This window comes from Balaenoptera ricei, chromosome 6, assembly GCF_028023285.1.
Source record: "Balaenoptera ricei isolate mBalRic1 chromosome 6, mBalRic1.hap2, whole genome shotgun sequence".
Taxonomy (NCBI): domain Eukaryota; kingdom Metazoa; phylum Chordata; class Mammalia; order Artiodactyla; family Balaenopteridae; genus Balaenoptera; species Balaenoptera ricei.
The window spans coordinates 50498733-50520697 of record NC_082644.1 but is presented as its reverse complement, the minus strand read 5'-3'; the positions used below and the strand labels follow the sequence as shown (position 1 = coordinate 50520697).

Genomic DNA, 21965 nt, shown 5'->3' with positions numbered 1-21965 from the left:
TCTTAAAAAACAAACAACCCCCCCCCTCAAAAAAAGACTACCCACAAAATCTTAATGTGACTGCTTGAGTATATGGCACTATAGGTTATTTTTCCCCCCTCTTTACCATGTTTCCCTAATTTCATTATGTTTTAAAAAGAATATTGTTTTTACAACAGAAAAATATGCCTGTGCCTTATTTTTAAGATCCATAATCAAATCTATATTGCTAGTTTTTAACTAAAAGCTTTAGCAGAAGAGCTAGCTCCCTTACATACAAAATTTTTAATAAACATATCAGTCTTCTTATTTTGGTTTGGTTAAAAGTAATATAAGGGATAAAATAAATTTTTAACATTCAAAATTTTAAACTCTTACACATGCCTATACAACACAGCGTGGACCTGAAAAATAGCCTTAATAGCAATTACCAGTGTAGATGTAGTGTAATCCGCTCCTGGAGAATTAGCTGCATTAAGCTATGCTTTTCACAAAAATAAGATTGTTTATTAGTACTTTATAAGGAAGATGGGAGCTTTTTTCATGCAGCAGCTTGAAAATGAAGATTAATTTGTAATAATTATTTGTAATAACTTACATGTAATAATTATACTTATAAATTTATTATAAGCCACAAAACAGACTCCAAACCTGCACCTTTGCGGAGGAAATGACTCAAGCTTGCTCACTACACTCCACAATCTATTCTTATCCATGCATATCTATGAACAGTCCCAGCAGAAAACTGCATTTTCTGGCCCACATATACCTTTGATGTGTTCCAGAGGCAAGACTTCTGTATGGGAAGGCAGAATATTTCACCATCTGCCAGTCGCAGAGCAGAAAAGATTGTCCAGAGCAGCTGCCTACTTACCAGTGACCTGGTCAACCAGAATACGAGAAGTAATAATGCGTCCGTATTGTGAAAAAAGTTGTTCCAACTCCTTCTGTGTCATTGTTTTCGGAAGTCCACTGACGTACAAATTTGCATCTCTGATAGAAGCTGAACTTGGGCGAGCATAGGAAACCTGGAAAAGAGCAATGAAACGTATATGCACACTCAGTGACCTCCCTTCCAAAACCCAAAAACTGCCTCAAGTTAGTTAGCAGCTTTTGCATTAGAAGTACACAACAAACAATGAAGTTCAAACAAGTCCAGAGTGAACTGTTTCATTTCTGGAGAAATTCTCGACAAATGAGAAACGCCATTCCTTCGCGTGGAGAGAAGACAGTATTTACCCCTAGCTTTGTAAGTGTTCAAAACAGACCAATGGTGCACATAGCAGAGTACTACTCATGGTAATAAATTGTCCTCGAGGGGGGAAATCCCCCTAAACTAGGGATTTAGGCTCAATCAGAAGACCAAGCTTAAAGATTCTAAATTCACCTGACACATCTGTGTGAACTGTTTTTGCGCTTCTCCCATCTCGGGGGTTGGTGGTGATGGTACAAAGTTTCTGAAGAATTTATTATAAGTACGTCCTTTTGATTTATTTGAAAATAGCTATCGTCCTTAAATTGCAAGAAGCTGAAGTATAAATGAACTGTACCTCCCGTTATCCTTTGTCTACTGTCTTCTTGTCCACAAATCTCTTTAATCTTGATTTTCAAAAGGTCTTAAGTCCGTCTATTGGTTTATTGACTTTACCTGCCATTTTAGGTACCCTTTCAAAAAGCTTCCCATCTTTGAGATATAGTGTCCAAAATTCTACCAGGATGGAAGGCACAACAAGTCCATGTGTATTTATCATCAACACTCTTTACATGAACTCCAGGAGGAAAGGAGCTGTATCTGTCTCTCTTATCACTGTATCCTCAGTATCTTAGAACATCACACGTGCTAGAATATCTTCTGAGTAAAGCCAGGCTAGTACCCCATTGATCCCGTAGGTCCATAACAGTTTGCAAGGCACACAGCATTCAAGTAGCGTTCATCAAGTCATCTAGATCTTGCCCAAACTGTAACCGATAGCTCTATGCCTATAACCTATCTCTGCCAATTTTAAGTTAGCGCTGAGTCTCATGTGCTATTTTGACCTCATTTCCTTTAGTTTAACTGTAAGCTCTTCTGGACTGACTACTAGGACAGGAACTTCACAGTATACCCCATCTGCCAGACCATTCATAAAAATGGCCAATGAGACTACTCCTGGGCTTGATTTGGTGGAGTATCATGACAAGATAACTTCTGCCTGTTCATCGTAGCCATTAGTATCCACCTTTAATCTGGCTCACTGCTTACTGCGAAACAAAATTAAAAAATACCTTTTCAATTTAAACAGTTTTTGATATTTGGTATGAAACACCAAATATTTTCTCCATGATTTCAATTATGTCCACAGTTCTCTGTGTTATCACTATTTTTTTCTTTCCAGAAGAAAAAGACAGGTTTTATAAAGGTCTTGCTCTCTTTCACCCCAATCCCCATAGTGTTAACATTTAATACTCTTACCCTTTATTCAACAAGTTTGCTCATTAACAAGTGAAACTACACCTGCTGTTCCAAAGGCTGTATTTGGAGGTCACATTAGCACTGCCTTACACTACACACACAGGTAATTTGGAATAGTGGTGGAGAAAAGATAGATAACTATTCACATACTACTCCTTTTTTCTTTATGCCTAAATACTTAAGAACAATGAAGATTGGGGAACTTAAATATAAGTGAAAATTAAGAAATGAAAGAAATTTCCAAGTGCTCAAAATAATTCAAATGGAGTCTAATCTTGGGACTGCTAAAAACTGATAAAAACAAAGCAAATGAACTATATGTGCATTCAGTGATGTGAATACATGAACACCCAATTTCTTTTCTAAAATACAATCCTTCATTACCTGGGTAAGCTAAAAATCCCACCACTCAGACACCCTTAGAATCTAGGACTCCAATGCTTTATTTCAGTGGCAGGGAGCTCTCACCAAGTCAGCTGTTAGTCTGCTCCAGATTGTGTGACTGAAGTGTTCCCCTTATAAAGAGCCACTTCCCATGGGCAACATAATAGGCATCTACACATGCTCGGTTAGGAGGTTTACTTCCAATGACTGATGAAGCAGACAGCCTCAACACAAGCTCAAGCAAAGGTGACACCTCTCTAACCAATGTGCCTGGGCTCAAAACCAGGTTTAATTCATTAAGGGCTCTTGAATTTGAACAAATTTTACCTTCTTTGTATGGTTAATAGGAATAATAAAATAATCTTTAATCCACCTAAATTGCTATTAGCACAGAGCCTAAAAACCTAGGTGACTACACTATATTTACCTCTACATGCATCTGAGAATGCAGGTAAAGACCTAGACCATTACAGTTGAGAGTAACCTGAGTCCCTTACTGTGTTCCAGAATAATTTACTCACGCAGTGACATTCACTGCTTTGTGCATTTCAGAGGAGTGTGGGCGGAGTGTTTTAAAAGTTATCCTAAAATATATTTAGGAAAACGGGTTTATATTTAGTGCTTATGTAAAAGCTTTGAAAACATACTTGGGTCAGTTATGTTATCTGCATTTTTTTTTTCTTTCAGTGTCTGGTCTTCAGTTCACATTGCTTCTTTAATTCCCAACCAGTATTGACTATATTTTCTTATTTTCTGTATTCTCAATGCTCTGGCATTTGTGGCCTTGATCCTGGAGAGACTGCCCCTCCCAGGAATAGCTAATTCTAGAGATAGTAAATGACTCCCCCGTGAGGTACCTTTGATACACAAACCAGTCGATCCAGAGACCACACCCCCACCTCCTTTATCAAATCCTCACATCAAGCCAATATTCCTCCTGCTCTAAATCAGCTTAGGGCCAGGTACCATACAATCAGGGACCACCCCTATAGACCAGAGCCCTCCAAAACTATTCAAACTACTCAATGCCAAACTTACTCAGTGTACCTGTCCTGCCTTGTCCTTAGCTTTCCACTAGGACCCAACAAAAGCTCTGAGCCATGCTCTGCCCTCTGCCTCCTAGCCATCCCTGGTGCTTGCCCATGTGGCCCTGCATGGAACGTTGTGCCTCCTGTTTCTAGAGATCTGTTAAGTATAAACTTCTTCCTTCGTAACAATCATTTATGTGTCTGCATGTAAGGTAAGACACCTGATTAAAACAAATCCCAGGTACATTCTTAGAACACAGCTACATTAAAAGGCCTCCAAGAACCGATAACAAACCTTCTCAAAATATTGTTTTTCAGTAACTTTGTCAAAGAACTGGCTCCTATCACCACAGGCAGAACGGGTGATTGATTGTATAGAAGCTCATGGTGGTAACAATATTTCCATTTAACTTACACTTAGGGGCTTATGGGACTTCACCATTTGCAAAGCATTTTCAGATACAGTATTTTGTTTGTGCCCACAACAACCCTGTGAGGGCACACATTAGTATTTTATAGCTGGGGAAACAGATATAGACAAGGTAAGTAAAATTCCTAAGGTTATACACAAGTGTTGAACTCTGGCTTAAAATTCTGATCTTCTGAACTCATGTCCTTGTTTCCTTGTCCGGTTTTCATGCCACAATACCACATTACAGTAACTAGCTCATTGGTGCACTTGTCCTGAGAGTTTGAAAAATTAAATTAATCTTGATTGTTTCTTAAACACACACACACAGTGAAACTGAGGAGGACAGACAGTAGAATAGGATGGCACCAAAAATTACGGTTAAGTCATTTTACTTCATTTTCCCATTAATATTTTTTTAAACCAACTTTTCCCAAGAAACAATGAGTGGCCACTAATTGCAATTAACTGGAAAAACTACACATCATAATAAGAATTCTGAAATTAGTTTTATTACTAAGTTTTAGAATTCCATTAAATGAGCATCGTACCACCACTCCCCCCTGCCCACTTCCAGGAAATAAAGATGAAGGAAGGGCAACTTCTCTCCTCCCAGATCAATGTGCTATGTCTCCCCTCTATACGTTTATTGTTTCTTGGGATTAAAGCAGCCCCCCCTCCCCTCTCTATCAAGGATATCACTGTCAGCAACATCCTCCCTTCCAGGAAACGGAAAGTATTTCTTCCTCTTCTTCTACCTCAAAGGATTATAAACAGAAAACATACTTAGACCAAAGTAGGAAGAAGACTTGCAATGGGATATGGACTTGTATTTTACTTTGGAGATTCAAATCAGTTTCCAGACCAAATTTTCTATCTGGCAATTATCAACAATTCTTGACCCTGATTTTTCTGTGGGTCTGGAGCTCAAACTGATGCCTGGCTTTAATACGTACCTAGAGAACCACTCTTGGGCTACCTGAAAGCTGAAAGTGTTAAGTCTATCTTTGTGGTTCTTCAAGACTAAAATAAAACCCCGTGGAGAAGACCCAAGAGATGGTTTTGTTTTATGGCAATTTCTTTAATAGAAATACTTCAATAAAATTGAGTTATTTGTAGTGAGGTGGATGGACCCAGGGTTTGTCATACAGAGTGAAGTAAGTCAGAAAGAGAAAAAACAAATACCGTTTGCAAACACATATATATGGAATCTAAAAAAAATAAATGGTTCTGATGAACCTAGGAGCTGGACAGGAATAAAGACGCAGACGTAGAGAATAGACTTGAGGACATGGGGAGGGGGAAGGGTAAGCTGAGACGAAAGTGAGAGAGTAGCACTGACATATATACACTACCAAATGTAAAACAGATAGCTAGTGGGAAGCAGCCGCATAACACAGGGAGATCAGCTCGATGCTTTGTGACCAACTAGAGGGGTGGGATAGGGAGGGTGGCAGGGAGACGCAAGAGGGAGGGGATATGGGGATATGTCTACATATAGCTGATTCATTTTGTTATACAGCAGAGACTAACAGATCATTGTAAAGCAATTATAACCCAATAAAGATGTTAAAAAAAAAAAAGAAAGAAAGAAATACTTCGATACAATGAACCTCCAGCATATGTTCCAGTGGGGTCAAAATAGCTTCTTCTTTCACCAAGTGCAAGCTGTTCTCCAATCTACGTTCACTGGATTAATAGATAAGTTTGGATTTTACATTTTCACTGCCATTTAAACCGGTAAATATTTAATGCCTGAGGAGCAAGGTTATGAAATGTCAAAACTACTAGGTGAAGGATCTAATTTAAGAGGCAGCCAGAGAGTCTGCAATTTAAATATTTAAAGATGATACAGAAAGTACAACACTGAACACCAATCTACTCCAAAGATAGCAATTTAAAACTCAGGTTTATTCTGGAATTCCTCACAACCCTACAAGTGATATAATAAACAAAGACAAGCAGTGCTGAGATTACTTGAAGGGAAAAGGATGGGAGACAATCAGAAGTACCAGACAAATAAATGCTCTAGCCAATGGCTTCTCAAACTGTTCTTCACAAATGAGATCAGACTGGACAAAACAGAGATAAAAACAGTTATCACAGTAATTAGGTCTTGAAAATGGAATAGTTTGAGACACAGTATGTTCCTTGCAATTAAAACCTCACTTCTTCATCAGCAACTAAAACTAATTATACATTAAACATTCAAGGACAAGTAACACATATACTAAGAATGGGCTATCAAAACACAAGCTAATCAAAATACACAGAACTAAAAGAAATGAAAGTGTCTTATGGAAAGAATTGGTACTTTATTACATGTACATAGTAAAGTTTAAAATCCCTGCACATCACTTTATCAGCAGTCCATCTAAATGCTTTTGTCCAAAAATACAACTGCTCTCAATTCTCTCTGCTTCATCAACGATCAGTGACAGTGGACATTATTACCAACAGATTAAAGTGATAAGGACTACAAATGAACAAAGCAATCTCTTCTTTATTAAACTAAGGACATCTGAAAAATCTCCCACTGGCAAGATCACCATTGAACAACTTCTATCACTTGTCAATTACTGACCCAGGACTACAAACATTAAACCTGAAAATTAGATACTTGCCACTTCAGACTTTTTTTTTGAAAAGCTCCATTCAAACTCTTCAGCTGAAAGAAGTGGACAAGGTCATAGTTATGCCTATTTAAACTGAGAGTTAATTGCTGCTCATATCAAAAAACGGAGTCTTGATGGGACTGAGGAAAATGATACTACCGCTAAATAAAAATTAGCTCCAGCTCTGGCAGGCAGTAGCAAAGGTCTTGTGAAAGCATCAAGGCTTTACAGGCAGGGAGCTATATTGGACCCTCCAAGAGAGCTCAGAAACACACAGAAAGATGTGACCTCTAACCACAATTCAGGCCACAGACCTCAAAACCCACCAAAAGGAAGCAATGTCCTTTGATCTACTTCTAAACGCAAAACCCTACCAGGAACAGGTCTCAAACACACACCAAGACATATACATATCCGTCCAAGATTAGGATTTGCATAGGACAAGCATGTTTCACAGAGGGTTGCAAATGAGTAAACTTGAGAGAACAAAGCATACAGAAATAAGTCCATAAGAAATGAAAGATTCCCTCTAGCAAAGGTGCTGGAGATAAAAGGAATAATCATACCTAACAGGAAGACTTAGTAAAGGTATTGTAGATGAGAGCAGTTGCCTTTAAGAGGTATTCCAAGAATATAGAATACTGCATCCATGGAAAACACACATGGAACCTCAAATTTTACTGAGACTGGGTTGGTTGAATGCTTTCAGTCTATATAAAGATTGTTTTGACTCAAACGAGAAGTTCAGAGATACCACAAAATACGTTTGATCGGGTTATTCTCTGCTAAAAATCTCTCAGGGACTCCCTAATGCTTTAAGATTAATTTCAAGTTTCCTAGTCCATTATACTCAGGGTACTGACTACCTTCTCTATATAAACACATACAACCTTCAGTAGTTTCCCAAAGCTTCCTGCTCTCACTTCCCTGTGTTAGTGTAAGCTGCTCTCTCCAGTCATCTAAATTTTCGTCACTTCAGACTCTGCATGGGCATCACCTCGTTTCTAAAGTCAACTCTCATCCATCCTCTCCACTCTAGACTGAGCTGGGTACCCCTTACCTGTGCCCACACCTGTGCATTATATGTCTTGTTCTCTTAAATACTGAGGAAACCAAGATGTACTCATCTGTTACTGTGTCTCGTGACTGGCTTAACTGCTTGAAATATGAAACCTTGTCTTTATCCTCTGTGTTCACCCTAGTACCTACCACACGTATATTGTAATGAGGATGATTTATCATCACACACTTATTGAGACTTTATTTTTGAAATCTTGTCTAGAAAGTTAGGAGAGGCCACAATCTGCTAATATACCAAAAATCCTATATGATGGTACTTTCTGAATATACTTGACTGTAGATTCCACTAAACATTAAAAAAAAAAAAAAAATGAAGTCTCATTTTGTAAACTGGGGATTCAAATCTCAAGAGGCAATAAAATCTTAAACACAGTTATATGTTGCAGGGGTGGGAGTATCGTAATTTTGGAGCAAAAATACAGATATCATTTAGTCCAAACTCTTTGTATTTAGAAAAAAAGGGAAACTTCATACTTGTCCAAAGACACAGAGCAAAAGAGTTGGGTGTAGAATACCAGAGTCTTGACTCTTCGTCAAGGGGTTTTCCATTACACCACTGGCTGCAACACACAGTCTGAAATCATGCAAATTTCTAGAGAAATGATCAGCCATTTATAAGGAGTTACTAGACAAGATATGCAATAAGGAAAGAACCTTATTTTGCTAAATGTTTTCTTATACATAAGGAAATCTGAAATACATCAAATGAGTCTTTCCCTTAGGACAGTTACTATATTTCTTCTACTGAGTAGTGCCTGAGAATTATTTATGAGATATTTGAGAAAAATCTAATAGGGGTGAGGGGAGTTGAAGAGAAAAAAATAAATCAAACTAAGAATCCTGAGACTGGGACTTCCCTGGCAGTCCAGTGGTTAAGAATCTGCACTTCCACAGCAGGGGGCGTGGATTCGATCCCTGGTCAGGGAACTAAGATCGCGTGCAGTGCACTTTGTGGCCAAAAAAAAAAAAAGAATCCTGAGGCTAACACGCTTTACCTTCTTTTTTAAAAGAATCACGTACCATTTAAGATAAAGGGAAAACAGCAACTGGATGTTTTACACCAGAGAGACTTTCCCAGTTTCACATCATTTCCAAGTTTTAGCGCAACATCATTAAATAAAATTCAAGGCAGGTGATACTTATATCCAACTTAAAGATGAAGCTAAGAATAAGTAATGTCATAAGAATAAGTGATCATATATGACACTGTTAAAAACAATACTAAAACTACTAAAGAGCCACAGGAAAACAAAAGTATGCTGGTTGTGAAATCTGTATGACACAACTAATCACAAACGGAGGACTTGACAGATTAGATTTCCCTTTTCACACATCTTAAACACCCTCTGAAAAATTACCTTAAGCAGAGTTTATTAAATGTTACCCAAAACAGTTTCATCCATGTGCATCAATTAAATGAGGGTCCAAATAGGTTGTCATGACAGGCATCTTTATTTTTTATTAACCTATCATAGTTGGCAGGTATCTGTCCTTTTATTGTTGCTCCTGCTTTGGCTGTAGTACACAGTTGGTTCAGCAAGGACTCTCATGCTGGTAAAAGCAAACAGGAAGTCCATGGTAAAGATATTCTTGAAATGCAACTTGGAGAGGCCACAGATAACTTCCAAATTCCTCAAGATCTTTGCACGCAAAGAATTTCCCAAAAAATAAAACACAAGTAGAGCAATGGTAGTGGCTATGACATCTGAATGCGGGTGTGTGGTTAAATCATATCCACTACTGCAGTGGTGGTGGATTAGTCATTCCAAGGTCTAAGCAGGAATCTGTCAATTAAAATGTTCCATATTCCATTTCCAATCCCATACCTTCACTTAGCTCATTAAAATTTTAGAAAGTGATTACAGTAAAGTGGCATGGAAAAAAAAAAATAGATGGGAGTTTCAGCTGTAACCACCAAAGAATCCATTCCTGCTTTGTCTATATTAGGTTGTTTTCAATAGTGGTTAAGAAAGCAGATTCCCTTACTTTTAATATCAAAAATGAGAAATGAGCCTGTTTCTTTGGCCACATAATCTTTAGAAACGTCAAGTAACATGAATAATGAATAGGCTAGAATTGAGGCAAACACGAGCTAGTTTAGTACTAGGTCAAAAAACTTACGGCAGAAGAGAATGCACTATTACTGGTGAAATTCGGGCCACAAGAGATCATATTTTGAACTAGTGGCCTGAAACTGGTGCTTGTACTAGAACTCTCCAAAGTTACAAAGGAGTAAGATCATAGGGCATGGAGTCTCACAGAGTTAAGTTCAGGTCTTGGCTTTGTCACTTACCAGTTATATAACTTGGGAATAATTTCCTTAGGTCCTTTGAAGCGTGTATTTCTTTATTTGTAATTTGATGTTAATGATAGTCCTTACCTCACAGTGACTTTACAATGATTAAACAGAATAATAAAACTAAGAGCATAGAGCTGGAGAACAATAATAATATTTTCATCATAATATAATGATTTCACATATATAAAATCATGTAACAATACAGATGATGATAGCTCCTAGTATTTATTAAGTGCTTACCATGTGCCAGGTACTGTCCTGGGTATGTTACATTTATTAATTCAATTGATCCTCATAACCAGGGTATTAATTGGTTATTATTATCAGAGGCCCCAATTTATGGAAGAAAAAAACTCAAATATTACCAGTATCTCTGAGATTTGGCACAAGGAAGATGTATGTACTTTAAGAGAAAAACAGTTCAAAGATTAAGTAAAGCTTCTTCCAAATCTATTGCAGTTATTATCAAAACTCTCATTACAATAAAATTTGTAATTACAATATTACAAAACAAGTATTTTGTAAGAGAATAGCAGATGAGTAGGTTGGAAAGCCTGAAGCCTGGCTGAAACAAAGCATGATGGAAAGACCATCCTACTGTCACACAGAGGGTCAACATCCAGCATCTTTTTTTTTTTTTGGCTGCACCATGCCGCTTGTGGGATCTTAGTTCCCCGACCGGAGGGATCGAACCCATGCCCTCAGCAGTGAAAGTGTGGAGTCCTAACCACTGGACTGCCAGGGAATTCCCATCCAGCATCTTTAAATGGGCTGATAAGAAAAGCCAACTTAATTTCTCCAAAGAAACTGCCACGTATCAAATCCTCCTACTTCTTCACTCCCTCTCAGAGGTCTCTTAGGGCTTAATGTGAAATGCAGAATGAGAAACAGGATACTTTTTTGGTAGACAGTAGTAGACACAATAAATGGACTTCATGAAATAGAGCCTAACATCAAGTTAGATTAGGGCTACATGAATGTTCCTGAATACGGGACGGTTACAAGAGTCACCAAGAAACCAGGGCCTAATGACTCAATGTGAATTCACACTATGAAAAAACACTAAGAATCCTACACTAGCAGGGAGAATTGTAAATTTTTCATTTTAGACACTTTCACTAAATATACTATGAGGACGTTAGAGAGATTTAGAGAAGGGAAATTTCAGCACTTGGGACTCAATACCCAGACGTGCTTGGGCTTCTCCAACACTACCAGAGCAGCAGACCACCTCAGAGCCTCCCTGCTGCCCCCAAGTAACTGGGAGAACTGCAATTCACTTACAACGCTTTTACAGTATTAGGCTTTAAGCTCCTAGAGGGTTGAAACTTATTCTTATACGTACAGTCATCCCTCAGTATCCACAGAGCCCCTGCGGGTACCAAAATCCACAGATGCTCAAGGTCCTCATATAAAACAGTGTAGTACAACAAATAGAGTCAGCCCTCCATATCCGCAGATGTGAACCCGAGGGCTGACTGTATGTGTGTACGTATGGATAGCCCCATCCACCAAGTAAGCACACCAGTACCTGCTGAGTGAATCTATTCCACGGCCTCCTGCAGGGGCTATTTCTGAAGTACCTCTCAGACAAGATGACTAGAAGGTGTGATGCTTGTCCAAACAATCTGGCTTTTTGTGCTTCATTGGAAACAATACAAGTTAAATTGGCTTATAGAAAAATAGCCGTACTCACCCAATTCTTAGAAAGCTATTCTGCAGTAAAAGCTCTTAAGGGTTCTTTCAAGATTCTGAAACTTGATCAGACGCAATCTCCAACAAAAACCATACTATCAGGATACCTGTCACAACTTTACCCCCTAAAATAAACTTAAAATATAATTTTAGTATTTGAGCATCTAGCGTGTCTAAGGCACTGTCAACAGATTAAATAGCTGAGTTAGAAAGTTAAACCTAAAGAAGGGACTACACACTACATGTGATATAAGTAAACTGGAGCTGTTTAAGAATAAAAGCTAATTAGTTTTTTTTTTAACTGGTTGGTAACGTGTGGAAAAAGAGGTTCTCAACAGGCCAATTTTGGTAGGTTACACATTCTAGGACTTTCACATACTCCATCTAAGGTTTGAGAGAGAAAGAATATACGGAAGAGACACAGATGATAGACGACACAGGCTCATGTGCATTACGTAGAAAATCTCACATAAAAAAATAACAGCTAAATCTTCATTTATTGTAGAAAAGAAAAAAAAAGCTGGTAAGTCCCTATACACCCATCATTTGACCGTATCTTCATTGAATCCTAACACCTAACAGGAAGCCACAGTTTCACTTTTAATTTCACTTAAATTGTGAATTTTCCCATCTTTGAGTATATAGAGCGGGTCTCCCACTCTTTCCTGTGAACAATAAATATAAACTTCCTCATTCAGAAATTACAGACAAAAGCATAAGTTTTCTGTGAGGTGCTCTGAAGATGAAGATGCCTGCCCTCAGAGAGCAGACCACCGAATAGGAGAGAAAGGTAACGTGCAGTGAAAAATAAGTGCTTTGTTGGCCAAATAAAACTTGGTAAGTAATGATGGTGGTATAAGGCAGTACAGACAGGGATGACCCAAGCAAGGCAGGAGGTAAGAATCAGACTTGCATCTTCAAGGGTAAAGAACCCAGATGTGACAGGATAAAAATTTCTATAGGACAATGACAACACTGGAATAGTAATGGTAGAGCCCTAAATGTCAAGGTGAAGCTTTTATAAGCAGGGGAGTAACAGGTTACAGAAATGTATATGTCTTTGTCATATATATATATATATAATACTGAGATAGCTTTTCCATCATAAGCTAGGTGAGGAGAATAGTCAAAAATCAGTGTGGCAATTAAAAAAAAAGTTAATTTGAATACCATCTACAATAAGGTTCCTTTTGTTCTACAACTAGAAGAAAAAAACTGCTTCACTACAATGTTACCTCAGATATCCAAGTCTTCTTTGACCTACTTATACATACTGTAATGAAATTATAATGATCCTATCTCTGTGTGTACACTAAATACTCCACAGAGAAATTTCTTCTTGGTACCTTCTGTAAATATCTTAAATGAGTCTCAAAGGTCACAGTGGATCTTTTCAAAACAAGGCAGATATGTGTCTATGAACAAATGAATTAATCTGCCCCAAATTCATTCCTATAGTTCCTCTTATAAATTAGGTCTCCACTTAAAAAGGATAAATGTAAAATATGGGGCTAGGATGGATCAAATTTTTCTACCAATCATTTTTGTAGAAGGTTATTACTTGATAGAACAAGCACACTTACAGTTTTCAGATGCAAGTGTCCTCCAAAAAAGTACATGTCACATAAAGGCCTCTGTGTCTTTGGATGAGACATTCCTTCATGTGCAATATCTTTCTTCTTTCTCTCCCTGATAAATCCTATTTTGTAAAACCCTATCATCTCTGAAACCATTACAGAGGCCTCTCAACAGCTAGTGACATATCCTTTTCCATTGCACTCTGCATTCACTTACCATACATCCAAATAATGGTCACATAAAGCAAGTGCTGTCTCCCCTGCTACACAATGACATCAAGGACAAGACTACATCTTGTCACATTTTAGCACTGTTCCAACATTTAGCAAAGCTGACTGGTACATACTAACCACTCAAAATGCCTCCAGAATTAATTACTCACTCACAGGTATTCCCTATCCAAGATTGTATAACCATGATTGTACAGTCTTACAACAATTTGCAATTAATTATTTTTTAATATTATGATTGATATATTTGCCTTTGGGGTGGGGGAGAAGGGGGGCGGAAAGCACATGTATAATGAACATAATAACTTTTAAAGCACATGACCTTCCCTACAAACTTGGGGACTGACCACTGGTCTTGTTATAGTTCCATATAATGTAATAAGGCTGTAATAGGATGAGACTCTTTTACTAAACCTTTAATGTATGTTAAAAAATTATTCCTCAAACTTCTGAAGGAAAATTTCTAACAATCTTCCTCTTTTGAACAAAGGAGAAGATAGTTTATTTCAACAATCCCCCTTCAAACACCTGTTAGAAATATAAACAGTCTGCAACCCATACCTGTATTACAAGTATACTACAATAGCCAAGAATTATTGTTTTAGGGCTTGTTTTGACCCATTTGTCAGGGATCTGGTGTGTGTGTGTGTATGCACTTATACTCTCAAAAAAAAAAAAAAAATTAGGAAACCAAAATCTCTTTCAAGGGTATACTGTCTTTGGTAAATAAGCCTTGATCATTATAAGCTATACATCGATTGAAAAAAAAAAAAAGAGGCAGTAACAGAAAACATTTTGGATTAGCTATGGCATTTCTTACCTCTCAAATAGGCCTAGATGGAGATTTGTGTAACAGATACATGTGTGTGTGAGTGTGTGTGTGTGTGTGTATATAAAACATACAATAAAAGGATAATAGAAATGTTATTAAAAGCCTTCCCCAGAGCCAAAGAAAGTTTAACCTACATATATTTTGTAGACCTGACCTAAGTTATACAACTATGAAAAATGTGTTCAATAGATAATTTAAAAGGAATAACCCCTGAAATATTACTGAATGTTTTATAACTTCAAAACTACCAAGATATTTTTCTCTCAACATGATTAGATACTAGAGAATAATCATGGGGAAAGCTTTTTTAAATGAGCTGATTTGTGGGGCTAATAGTCTCATTCAAAGACAATCTCTGATTCTCCAAATATCTATTAGACACCTGAGCTATATATTCCCCCAAACAGCTTTAACAGAAAGTAATTACTGTACTCCTAAAGTCTTTTGTATGACAGTTGTGAAGATTTTACAAGAGAGAGGGTTTTTAAGGAAAACACCAACAACCTTAACTGTACACAAAGAAGAGACTGTATCATTGCCATTCATAGAACTCCTCCAGAAATGTAAAGAGGGGCAGCAAAGAGGAGATAACCACCTTTACCTCCTTTGTTGCAAGACAAAGTGTTCCCCTGCTTCAGATGACCTCACTTTACCTTGAGAATCCAGTTCTACGGTATTTAATTACACTGCTGGGAGCACAGAATGGTCTGGCACCATGCCCTTTCCCTGGGTCTCACTGATTGATAGCATCAATAACATTCACTGGCTGTAATTAAACCGCCAAATAGTATCCCCTTTGCCACTTGGCAGATCAATGTTCTTTAATACTCAAAGAACAAAGTACAAAGGTGAGAGAGGTGTTTTTAGCCCTCACCTTCACAGTTCATTTGACTTTGTGCTTCAGAGTAGTTTGCAGACAATGCATATTTCACAATTCCCCCAAGAACACTGGTTAATGAAGAAGAACACTAAGGAAAATCCTGCAAGTTGGTGACAAGTACTTATTAACCCATTTTTGCAAATCTGAGCAGAACAGAGACATACTAAGCCTTTGGGCAACAGTATGCACACACTGCTTTCCCACAGCTTTGGGACAAAATACAGTTTATAGGTCAAAAGGTTTATAAATTAAGGTAGCACACAGTAAATTTTTTTTCTTTAAATATTTTCAACATGCTATGTGGAAGAGTCCTTTATGATAAGAGCAAATTCCCATTTATTCAGACCCTGACTAGAAAGTTCAAATATCCAGATACTAGGGAGGGTGGGTCAGGAGTGTTGCTAGGAGTTTATAAAAATGAGACAAACTTTTATTGTATTGTAAAAGCAACCTCCATAATCTAAGGATTCACAAACATCTTGGATCATAAAATTCAAGTCCTAAACTCTATACTATGAAATACCCACTGTAAATGAATGAGCCCCAGAAGAACCATGCGGCAAATTCCCCACTCTCAGAATCAAATATTAAATGATGTTTATGTACTTGTAATGCTAGAAGTATTTAATGACATTCAAATGCTCTGAAAATGAGCACGCGCATCTGTGTGTATGAGAGACAGAGAGAATGAATGTGTGTGAGAGAAAGGGTAAGTATGGCAATGATGTTCATTAAAATTACACCTGTTAATCACAAGCATTCCAGATAGCTTATGAGAGGACCCACAAATGAAAATCTTACTTACATGTATCAATAGATTTGTTTTGAAACAAGCACCAGAGACCTATCCAAGTGTAAACTATTAAGGTCCACTAAACAATGTTTCTCAGGTCAGGCCACCACCTGCTAAGAATCAGCTGTGGTGCTTGTTAAACTACAATTTCCTTGGCCTCACTCTGTAGATAATCATATTCAGTAAGTCTTGACTAGGGTCCAGAAATCTGCATTTTATCAACCAGACCACTCCAGTGATTCTGATGAACATTAAAGTTTTAGCAGTCTCTTACGTTGAGGGATTTTTAAAAGGTAAAATTCTCAAACTCTGGGGCGTGTTTGGGTTTCCTGGAGAGCTCATAAAAATTACAGATGTCAAGCCCTCCTCTTCACCATCCACCAGTGTTGGTTTCTGAATAAGACAAACTCCCAGGTAGCTTGAAAGTATATGTGACTATAAATCACCAACAAATACAAAAATGCAAAAGTAAAACAAAGCCCATAAAACCCATCCAAAGGTATTTCTAAGAACTGGACCTGCTGCAAGTGGCTCAGCTGGGTTGGGGAGCCCATCAGTATAGCCAGTCTCTGGAAAAGGCTGCTGTGCTTGATTCTATGAGGTCAGAGCCTCTCTCAATGACTCTGGAATCTTTCCAGGAAGGTGAACAAGGTCGTTTGGGTAAAGCAAGCAGAAGTGGTCAAATTTCTAAAGAGTCATTTAACAAAATTTGTGGAAACTAAAGCATTTTCTGAATTATAAGTTTCCAGGGCCAGGCAGGCACTCTGCTTGCCCTTCCTTCGGCTCACATGTGGGTCATTTCAAGACTCATTAGCAAGCCCAGAACCTATGCAGGAAGGATTAAACTTCTCGTTCCCCTGGGAGGAGGTAACCTGGTACTAATGACCCAAAAGAAAGCCTATTAGCATGATTTATTTTTTTCAAAATCTACTACTCTATAACACAAGGTAACTAGAGCCATTTTTAAAATATCCAACAAAACTGAACCAAAGAATTAAACATTGTGACTACTTTCTTCAGAGTAAAAGTAGCTTTTTAATTCCTCCCCAACTAGACTTCTAAAATACCACTTAAATATAGAAAATGCAGACTGAAAAACAATGGAATATTCTTGATAGTCTGTCTCTGAAAACAACAGGTCAACACAAGTATTTTCTACCTCTAGATGTCAAGCCAAACGTTTCACCGGAACTATGTAACTTGGGACCATCTCTACCGTTTTATAAATGAGCGAATTAGGCCAACAGAGCAAGAGCAGAACATGAACCCAGGACTTGTGACTCCACGTCCTAATGCAGCATTTGAAGGAGATCTTCAAAGGTGGGGTGGGGTGGGAGGGACGGGGGTAAGTAACTGATTTCCTGGATTGCTTTCAAAATATAGCCGCCTCTCTTGCTTGCTCATCAACAGCATGCCAAGAAACTTCCCGAAGCAAAAGCTCCACCAGGAATTCTGATGTAGTACTTACGGCTGAGAACTTGATGCTAAAGGCAATTATAGGAAAACCTGGCAGAGGTGGGAGTGAAAGAAAATGGACCACACATGCTTTTGTAAAGAGCCCACACAAATTTAAAGAGAGACAAATGCACTTTTCTGTGATTTTTAAACTAGCGTCTAGGACTCAAAGGAACCTACCAGAAAAACATTCTTGAAAAATGAGTGGTCTCCTATAAAACAGAGATTCAGAAAGTTACTATAATGCTTCTTTTATTGTCCAATTACCATTGAAATACTTAAATCGATGTTAACTCACCTATCTGCTAAATAGGACCTCCAGATGCCAGTTTTCTTCTCAAACCGGAGGTCTGGCTGTCTCACAGGCTCAGCCTGAAAGAGTTTTTCTACCACCAGGCACAGCTCCACTCCCTCGCACCTAACAGAGGCCTGGTTCAGAAAATCTCAGGATGCTAAAAGCCCCAAATCAAGGTCCTCAAGAGAATATTCGGTTTGTTTATAGTGTATGGACGCTTGAACATCAATAATGTGAAATAGAAAGAAAACCATAAAAGGTGCCGGCATCAGCCAATGTGGCCTATTTCCAGTCCTAGTAGTACTATTATTAGCTATATCGTTTTTGAACAAGTTCCTTAACCTGAGCTTCCTTTCACTGGCCAAAGGGAGTATTGGGCTACAAGAGACTATTGTTTTGGCACGAATCCAGACAAGCAAAATGATAAAAGTCCTATGAAAATACTACACAAAGCAGATAGAGCAAGGAATTAAGAGACTTTTTCAGAAGGTAGCACACCTAACTTAACCTCTCCAGCTAGCTCTGGAAGAACAGACTTGAAGCCACCAAACTGACCCAGGACTACTTCTCCTGAGTTATACGTGAACGACAACAAGTCCTACCCTCCCCTTAAAGAGCAGTAGAAAAGTTAAGCAGACAAGTGCTAACAGTGCCTTGCAGAAATGCCTTTGTTGATGTACACTTATGAAACAGGCAGGAAACGTAGGGCCATGCTTGGGTAATAAAATGATCTATAAAATCCCTCCTGAGGAAGATGGGTTAGTTCAGCTGCTAAGACTCTCCCACCACCACCCTCCATGGCTCACCCTCCATGGTTCTCCCTCACATACAGTATAGGAAGGAATGGATAGGAAGTAAGCTAGGACACTGCCCCCAGGAACCCTCCTCCTCACCCTTCCCTCTGTACCGTCTCAGTCTCTGCTCCAACAACTGTGGAAAAGTATCTACAGAAAAGCTGTTCAGAGAATGCCCAGTTATTGCCCTCTGGGAACTTTCAAATGTCTAATTCCCAATATGGACAAAGCTTGTAAGGAGCAGAAGTAACACAACAGGCCTGAAGTCAGGACAAACAAATTCTGGACCCTGCTAGGTCCCTGAGATAAGTAAAAACCTCTGGGGCTTTTTATGTTTAAAAAAAAAAAAAAATCAAAGCTGAAAATAAATCATTCCACAAAACACATGATGTGCATTATACAAATAACACATTACTCAAAAAAATCTGTTATTCCTCATTTCATATAAGGACTATGTAAACTGGACTCAATATAGATACAAGAATTTTATTTAAATGCACTGAAGAGTTTCTGATAATCAGATATGGCAATACACTTAAAATTTGGCACATGGCTCTAGAAAGTTCCAGACCATGGGTTAAAAATGAAGTTAGAAAAACATGCACTCAGTCTGTACTTTTTAAAAGGCAAAGAAATCATTTACTCAGTTTCCATTTTTGCCTCCACATTTTCAACTTTTTTGTCTCTCCACAGAGATCTGACCAGCTAAATAACAATTTAGGATAACGTCTCAAAAGTTGCCAGTTAATGTGAGGCCTGTCCTTCAGACTATTACTTTCAAAATTTCCAAATCTGGTCAAGGTAAAAGGTAAATGATGATCTGTACTCAAGTGTTGAACTGATGAGTACTTTATAGAAGATGCCTTATAAATGTGTGAAGCCCACACTTCTTCTACAAGCATCTACGCTTTGTACCTTCAAGGGAAATATCAACTACATAAGCCACAAGAACACTAGGGTGGCCTGAGATGCTCAGAGAGATGTGGAGTTAAATGCAAAGCAGATCTTCCCCTCCTAATAAACACTCAAGTCCAATTCCATCACTACTCTGCTCAAAACTCTTTGGTGGTTCTCCCTCACATACAGTATAAAACCACATGTACCATACCTCTTCGGATCCCTAAATGCTCTCAGGCTCATTTCTGCATCACTCCCCCACCCAGCTTTCTCCTCTAGCTAATCTATGTGATTTCCCTAACACCCGCTTTCAAACTTCCAACAAAAGTATGAACTCTCAGCTTTCCTACTATTATAAAACCCACACCCCAGAATGGTGCTGCAGATATTTTAAACAGAGCACCCACCAAGAGGCAAGCCTGTAGCCAAGCTTCACTCTCCCATTCCTGCTTCCATGCTTTCTTTCTTTACAGTGGGGAGCGGATTTAAGCAGTATCTACAAGATACTTCCTCATGTTCAGAACATTTATAAATGAACAACTTACAATGATGAATAAAAACCAACCCCATCCCAGATAATCCTGAACCAAAAAGAAGGTTGAGCCAGAAAAGTGTTTCCAGTATGAATTTTACCGTGGCGGCTAAACATTCAACAGTGGTAAAGGGAAACGGTTAAAATTGTTACCTCCTCAGGACAGGGTGCTGCATTTCATTCTAAATGCATTCTCAACTAGACCATTCTATACAATAACCATGAGCTCATTAAAAACAGTTACACCTTTTCTTAATATGCAATCTGGCAGATTATGGAAAGTTAAAAGAGGTAATAAACATAGTGATAAGTTAATTCATTAATTTTAAAGATTTTACAGATATAAATAGAAACTTAAATGGTTAAAAGATGAGTCCAAGATTACAGAGCCAGTTAAATCACTTAAGCAATGCCAGGGAGGGTAAGATTTCAGAAATGTAGTTCTATATTCCTCCTAGATTAAGGATATAGTTCATGCTAAACAGCAAAAGAGTCTGCAAACATGACATTTACTAATTGAGAAAAGGATAAGCTAGTTAGGAAATGGTATAAAATTTAACAAAAAATTAAAAGCAATACAGTAGCTTAGAATAAAGGTTTATTAAGCTTTACTTAATTGCTCTCTAATAAACTGAACACTTTAAGGAATAGACATTACTATTTGTAATTAATATTCCGATTTTTTATAACAGTTTTTCCATACAGACTGAAATGGCAGTTTAATTAATTTAATATGAGAAATTCCAAATTAATGTATGTCAATAATTTTTAAGCCAAGGTAAGATTTAATCTGACTTACATCTGAATGATTAAGAAAAATCGATTTAATCAAAACCAAATTTAGGCAGTTTTTCTATGCTGGTAGCATTTCTAGACAGGGGTTCTTCTGTTGCAAGAGAGAAGACATGGATTTCTAGGGGTAGTACCTATCAATAATGCTGAAAAGTTCTCTACTCCGTGAGATAATAGCTCCTACTACTTTCAGATGAAGCAAGCCCACTTTGTGGAATAAAGCTTCCTAGGCCCGTTGTAGAAGGGGGAGGAGTTGGAAGAGATGCTGGGAGTCAAGATATCCATTTTACTGTGTATGTGATATTCTCTTATTCACAGTACTTGATGTGGGGGGAAAGTCTAAGTATTTTCAGAAATGAATGATTTTACTCTGCTAATTTTTAAGTCTGATGCCATTAACCTAGGCAAAAAAATACATTTTCCTTTAGGAGTGGAAAGAATTGTGCATATACTCCCTTTTTACTACTCTCCCTAATATCAAAAGTTAAAAACATCTTGTAATATCCACTTTATTTACCAGCTGATTATTAGGGACAACGCGGGCAGGCTTATTAACACATCATGACTGCCTCCTGTGCAGTTCAAGGATGGTGTGATGTCACCAGCAATGTAAGCTGCTGGAACATTAACGCAACCAGGTAAAATAAGGGATCCTTTAGAGAATCGTCATCTTGAACCTTTAACCTATGAATGCTGCTATTCATAATAAATAAACCTCTCTCTAACATAAGGTGAACATATTAAGTTTTCCTAATTTCTAAGCCACACCTTTTAAAAAGTGAAAACTGCATGAACTGCTTTTTACTACGAATACTAAAGTAGCATTCCGCACGCTCAAAAAAAAACATGGTTAATATTCCAGTTAAGTGAATTATCCACAAGAAGATTATCAAGGTAAAAGATGAAGACAAATGAAGTTTTGCACGCAAAAATACCAAGTGTTTAG

At 37.9% G+C, this 21965-nt stretch overlaps 1 protein-coding gene across 6 annotated transcripts in view; it reads right to left on the bottom strand.

Moving 5' to 3' along the window:
- Positions 1-21965, bottom strand: part of ELAVL2 (ELAV like RNA binding protein 2) — a 71208-nt gene that overhangs the window by 10820 nt on the left and 38423 nt on the right. For all 6 annotated transcript variants that reach the window (XM_059926377.1, XM_059926379.1, XM_059926382.1 and 3 more), the window contains exon 4: positions 854-1007. In XM_059926377.1, the coding sequence (XP_059782360.1) occupies positions 854-1007 (154 nt within the window). The remainder of the gene's footprint in view (positions 1-853; positions 1008-21965) is intronic.